General features: G+C 46.7%; 1 protein-coding gene across 1 annotated transcript in view; it reads left to right on the top strand.

Moving 5' to 3' along the window:
* Positions 1-293: 293 nt before the first annotated feature.
* The window catches only part of il17rd (interleukin 17 receptor D), a 41,665-nt gene continuing 35,009 nt past the window's right edge, over positions 294-6,949 (top strand). Inside the window, exon 1 of the mRNA XM_061220335.1 lies at positions 294-444. Within this exon, the coding sequence (XP_061076319.1) occupies positions 325-444 (120 nt within the window). The 5' untranslated portion in view covers positions 294-324. The remainder of the gene's footprint in view (positions 445-6,949) is intronic.

The following is a 6,949-nucleotide window of genomic DNA, read 5'->3' as shown; positions in this document are numbered from 1 at the left end:
ACCTGCGCAACTGGCTTCCAAATTGTTCTTCGGTTAAATTCCGAGAATCGCGTCGCATAATTATTTTTCGGCAACCGTGCAAATGGGCTAGATAGATTTCTTTCCAAAACTCCCTTCAGTAGCCTGCGCTGTTCTCGTCGTGTGTGTGCCTGTGCCTGTGCGTGCGTGCGTGCGTGCGTGAGGGGGGGCGCTGTTGCTATCGAGGTTACCCCCACAGCCCCACCTTGCGGGAACCCATAGACCCACACGAGGAATAACGATATTCCTCAAAGCAACCGAGCGCTCACACTGGATTAGTCAGTCTGTCTTCATGGACTAGAAGGGATGGCTGTGCGAGCGAACCTTTTCTCCTTACTCTTAACTTCGTACCTGTTTTTGAACATATCTCAAGCGTCACCGCCGGCTGGCTCGAAGAAAACGGGGACGGACAAATGCAGCCTTAAGGTAAAACTTGTTCTTGGGCTGTCTGTCTTTTCTCTTGAGAAAAGTTGCGATGAACTTTCGTGGAAAAAGGACGTTGTTTTTCGAGTATGTGTAAACATTGACATTAAGAGTGATAGGCTAGCTACTTAAAAACACTGCACTGGAAAAGTTTTGGAGAATGTGTTTTGACTTCGTAACTTCATTTTAAGATTTGCAACATCGTGCATAGGCTACACAGCAGTCTGGTGTCGAAACAAAGCAAGAAAAGACAGGTGGCTTTGTTGGAAATCTTAACAGCCTGTCTAACTTATAGTTGGATTCCTTCAGCCTAAGTTAATGTTTTAATATTTCAACTGTTCGAGACGATACATCTAATTGGTAGATTTTTTTATTTTAATAATTCTCTTTACAGTCGTTACTCGGCATATTGACGTCCATACCTGTATTCTGCACGACAAAAATGCATGCTTTATCTAGATATCGCCGGAATAGTACCGAGCCAACTATTCATGTAATGAAGGTTGTGCACGATTTCACGGTTGTACCGAAACCCTGCAAAACAATACAATAAGGTGAAAAAACTGTTAAAGACGTTTTCTGTAGGCCTGTTTTTACTAGCATGGTTCAATAAATGCATTGAGAATGGAGCGCGGTCGGAAGGGTTAGTTTATGGAAGTGTAGTGTTTGGAGGTTAAAGACTCCGATTCATGTGTGAAGAAGTCAATCAGCGGGATCTTTTGTCCTCGATGATTTGCTTGACCTGACCCGTCTTGTTGGATTCCGCTGTGGATTCGTTGGTCTTTTGTCATTTTAATTGAATGTTAGTCAACTGAGGATCGGTTGGAGAGACTTGGGGCAGAGAAATAAAAGACCCCTCTCTAGAAGGAATTTCCCCGTTCTCACAAGTTGAAATGCCATTTTCAGGGAACCTTTTTAACAGCGAGGGCTGTGTAGCGTATTTCTCCGATGATTTGAATAATGATTATATTGAGTTGCGAATGAGTTAGGCTATGTGGTATTATGTTGTCATAAGATTTATTTTCTGTTTACCCGTCCATATGTCAAATCAAGTTGCCTGCCACACACACACACACACACACACACAAGCAGGCACACACGCACGCACGCACGCGCGCGCGAGAGAGAAAGGAAGACCGATTTCAACTTCAATTAATCGATTTTTAATGTCAAAATCTTTATGCTTTTTCTGTGTGTGAGAACGCATATGATGCATTCATCTTGTTTGTCTTCGCGTATTAGCCTACAGGTGATTAGTTGTGAACTGAACATCCTCGTGTGGCTACCTATTTGCTTTGTTTTTTTTTTTTCTGACCAGAAAAGTCCGCTCTTTTTTTTTGTTAAGTGTGTGACTGACGTGCTATTGAGTGAGTGATTGGCCCCATAATGCATTGTCTGCGCAGGGTTTGGCCCGCCTTTGAAGTGATTTCCCAGAGGAAGTGAGGGGACTGTTTTCTCTATTAAAATTCTTTGGAATTTCCGCTCTAGAACCACATGCCATTTCCCCTTTCGGTCACTTCAAAGGGCGTGAAGACGCCGCTCCTGGCTCGCGCGAGCCGCTAAAGGACACACCACCACAATTACTGTCGGCTACAGGTGTCTTCGCCTTAAGTGTGGGGACATTAAACACACATCCGTGATGGGAAACAAACTTCATCCAGTCTCAATAAAGTTACTTTCCTGTAACGTATCGTATAACTTCAGTAAAAAAAAAACACGTTCATCTACTGATCCATTGTCTGTGCAGACAATAATTGATCTTTACAATATTTGTAATATTTAGGTAATATTTGAACTTTAATCATTGTATTTTATTCCTAAATCAATATTGGAGAACCAACCGTAAATATGTTTTGCGCATTTAACCTATTGTGAAAAAGTACGTCTGCCACTGCAGCCGTTTCCGCTCTGAGCTCGCGGGTAGGAGACAGTTGAACGTGGCGGGTATTGAATGAGCGCTCTCGCGGAGCCCAGCCGGGCCCGTGGCGTCAAAGCGGGCCTGGAAAACTCCTGGGAGGGGTGCGGAGGGGAAGCGACTGCCTCACGGAGCCCTCCTCCCCCGTGCCTCGCAACCGTTGTGTCTTCAGACCTCCTCGGGGGGCTGTTTCGCGGTCTCACTGCAGTGAATGAAGTCACACTGAAATATTACAGATTTTTTTTTGCTTTCTGCCAAATCAATCAAAGTTTCCACTCGCCTGGAATACTGGCTATCTTCCTGACAAGGGCTACTGCACATTGCTCATTTTTAAATAACATTGCACTGTTTTTCATTTATATATTATTATAGATAAAAAAAACTTAATTTTTTAAAATCTCTGCTTCTGTGCAACATTACTGATTGTACTCCTCTTTCTCAGTGAGTGTGGGATGGGGCCTGTTCTCATAGGATATCCCCAGCTGTGTAATTGGCTTTACAAAAAAACAATAATAATCAAATAATGGCCTGCCCTGTTTGCTTTGCAGTCTGCTTTTAGAAATATGGTCATTATGTGCCGGGATGTGAATTCAGCCCGCCAAGGACCATAATTCAGGAGAGACTGCTGTAGTCAGGGTGGGGGCAGATGGAGCATTTCAGAAATGGTGTGTGGAGTCCAATGGTGTGCGGAGGGCACCCTGGTTCTATGGTTGGCATTTATGTAGCGCCTTTATCCACTGTACAAATGATGCTTCTCATTCACCCATTCATACACACACTCGCGCACCGACGGCGACTGGCTGCCATGCAAGGCACGTCAGGAGCATTTGGGGGTTAGGTGTCTTGCTCAGGGACACTTCCACACAGCCCGGACGGGGGATCGAACCGGCAACCCTCCGACTGCCAGACGAGTGCTCTTACTGCCTGAGCCATGTCGCCCCCATGAGCAGCACAATGTGGCCTCTCAGTACTGGGCAGTAGCTTTAGAGGTGACAACTCGAAATACAGAGTTGGAACATTACATTACATTACATTACATTATTGGCATTTGGCAGACGCTCTTATCCAGAGCGACGTACAACAAAGTGCATACCCATAACCAGGGATAAGTTCGCTGAAAGACCCTAGAGGTAAGTACAATTTCAACTGCTACCTGTACAACAAAGATAAGGGCCATTTTTTTTTTTTTTTTTTTGAACAAACAAACAAACAGAGCAAAAGTGACCAAAGTTAACTATCCAAACACTGCTTACCTAGCCAACTAAAAATACCGATACACAAAGCAAGTCACAGAGACAACAATTAAGGTTCACAGGGAGGTAGGGAGGGATGGGGAGAGGTGCTGCTTGAAGAGGTGTGTCTTCAGCTTGCGCTTGAAGGTGGGGAGAGATTCCATAGTTCTGACCTCAACGGGGAGTTTGTTCCACCACCGTGGAGCCAGAACAGACAGTAGTCGTGAGCGTGAGGTGGAGGTTCTGAGAGGGGGAGGTGCCAAGCGGCCTGTGGAGGCTGAACGAAGAGGTCTGGCAGGAACATATTTACTTTTATTATTGACAGAGAAATGTCAATGTTTTATGTCCTGTTCATATGACCAGAAAAAAAAAAAAAAAAAAACAACAACAAAAAAAAACCTTTTGATGTCCCACTTGTACACATTGAGGACATTGTGATTGCGTGCTTGGAGACCATTTCTCCCAGAACGCACAGAGGGGAACGCTGGTGATGTGGCTCATTTTAACATGCGTTTATCTGGAGATCTGGGGGAGCGGGCCTTCCGGGGCGGCGCTGTGTTGGGGCCGGTCGGCGCTTGGCTTAGCGTGAGCGGGGCGAGGGAACATGAGTCCACGCCGCGCGTCGGCCGGTTCTGCCCCGTCACTCCGGCCGCGTCTCGGCGCAGGGGCCTGTGATCGACGGGGGGAGGAAGGGTTTCTGCGGACAACCTGTGAGGAAATACCCCATTGGAAGCCGTCACGTCTCCGGTGGAAGCCTGTCATCCCAGAAGTTCTCAAGTTTTGTTTTTCCAGCGCCGAGGATTTCAATGAAGCGGGGATTTGAGTTTTTTTTCCTTGTTTTTTTTTTTTCTTTTTCTTTTTTTTTTGTGTGAATAAATGCATTGCTGAGTTGGTACGGTCCACAGACTCATGCATACACAAGCAGGGGTAGGGTATCAGTCACACTCTCCGCCTTTTGTTTCGGCTCTGAAATATGCCGCTGTGACCACCGCCAGACCGTGACCCTGCGCTTCCTCCCTGTGACTCCCTGTTGAGAGGACACCAACGTCCAATATCCACTTTTTCTTTTCTTTTTTTTCCCCCTCTTTCTCCGGACTGTTCATCTCAGGTCTGCTGAAACACTTGACCCTCACTGCTGATCTTTCCAGTAAAAAGTCAGGGAGAAAAGCACTTTGGATCACATGCTCTTTGGGACCGTGCAACCCATTTGTTATATTTTGAAAGCTGTTTGGCACTCTCTGTGTTAAATGCTTTTAGCAGGATTGTAGAACGCTTTTTGGTTTTTCTGCTTCCTGCGCTGTCTCAGAATCACTTTTCCCCAATTCTGCGTGGCTAATCGAGGGCCTGTAAACAGTGCCACATTCATCCGTGGAGCCCCTGCCCTGCTCCTCTCTGTCTGATTGGACACCCAAGGGGCCCCGTGTGTAATCAAAACGAGCTCCACCACTAATCACGAGCTGCTGACCCACTTCTGACCGGGTTTCCTCCTGGGTAAGAACCAAATTGCTCCTGAAGAGACCTCAGTACCAGCGGTGGTTCAGCCACATTAGAGAGCAAATAAGGGAACATGATTACAGTTAAAAAAAAAAGAAGCCTGATGCAAACCTTCAATCCATCACCAAAAATAATGATTGCCTCAGAATAAGCCTACTTCTAATCTCCAATCATGATTCACCACCGAGATGAAATAAATTCCCCTACAAAGGAGAAAGGGCGGCTTATCTGTGGGAGATTGCTTCAGTCTGTTCGGTGTCTCATTGCCTGTGTTATATTCACCTGTTTGGTGTGGTTTCTCAGTGGATGCGAGTGCAGAGTGCCAAATTAGTGTGAGTGTGTGCAAGTGCGTTGAGTTACATGGACTACATTCCTTTAGCTCTCATCCAGAGTGACTTGCAATGTCGGAAACATACGTGCTTATACCTGATGTATAGATGTAATGGTGTGAGATGTGACAACAACTGCTTTGTGGTGTGAGTATATATGCATAAGTACCATTATTCATTAACTATGCTAAGCTGGAAAAAAACCTCTTAAGAATAACCTAAAACTGAAGAAACATCGTAACCTGGACCGATAGAGGAAGTGCTGGTGTGAGTCGGCATGTGGAGGTCAGAGGTCAGAGGTCAGAGGTCACTGGGGTGGTCGCTGCTCCAGGTCTCTGGTGGTGCTCCCAGTCACCGTGCAGTAAATTGCTAGATTAAAATATGAATGTGGTTTCCACAGTAGCTTCCCCCCCCCCCATTTCCACCACATAGTGATTTACAGTGTCAACAACACGCAAGAAAAAAATACATTTTACAATGTCCCCAAATGTACACAAAACAAGGTTTGGCTGAGTTTTCTTTTTTGTATTTCATTATCATCTCCCACAAGCCCTGACTTGAGTTCACACAGGAGAGCATTAGAGGTGGGACACTATCTCTCTCTCTCTCCCTCTCCCATCCTCCTTTTGTTCCTTTCTAAAATCACCAAAAAAAAAAAACCGAGCTTTTATTTTGCCCTCCTTTATTTTTGTAACATCTGGCTGCAGATGAATATCGGAGGCGTGGGCTGGGCTCACGCTGCATTCTCCGTGTGGATGGAAAGGAGGAAGAAAGAAAAGAGAGGGAGGGAGGTAGAGAGGTAGTGAGAGGGGGGGAGAGGAGAGGAGAGGGAGTGGGAGAGGGAGTGGGAGAGGGAGAGGGAGAGGGAGAGGGAGAACAGAGTTATTTCTGCTGCATCTTAAACGAGCATTGAAAAGCACCCAACCAGCTCGTAACCTCCTGGCTGTTTTGTGTGCGGCTGTGGGAAAGTGCCTGGTTGGCTGGCTCTGAATCGGGTCCGTCGCTGGGCCTGCCCGGGTGAATGCAGAGCGGCCAGCCTTTCAGGTGCCCTCCCCCCCGCCCCCCCCCCCCTCCCCCTGCTCCCTTTGACCGGCCCAGCGCCCCGCTGCTGGGGGAGAAAAGCCCCTCGTCGGGGCCGATCGGAGGTATGTTAAAAGTGAATTAAAAGGGCTGCCTGTCTGTTCACTTCGGCCGGGAGGGGCGGGGGCAGGGGGCGGGGGGTCACTGACCGACCCAGTGATTCTCTGCCTCCCCTTTGAAGATGGGGGGGGTTTCTTGGGGACGGGCGAAAAAAAGAAAAGAAAAATGGCAGTGTGAGAAAAAAAAAAGAAAAAAAAAAAGGGCAAAATGTTAAATGATGACTGTTAAATGTTAGACAGTCTGATTTGCACGATTGTGGATCTGCAGGAACCGATCCCGATGGTAATTCGGAGAACAGCAGCGCACGGATTTGTCCTGAAAAAGTGGTACAAGTAACCGTCTCCAGCCAGTCTTCTGACCGTTGTTTAAAGAGGACCATTTCCTATCTGCGTAACGTA

This window comes from Conger conger, chromosome 14, assembly GCF_963514075.1.
Source record: "Conger conger chromosome 14, fConCon1.1, whole genome shotgun sequence".
NCBI classification, from domain to species: Eukaryota; Metazoa; Chordata; class Actinopteri; order Anguilliformes; family Congridae; genus Conger; species Conger conger.
This window is presented reverse-complemented; position numbering and strand designations above follow the sequence as displayed.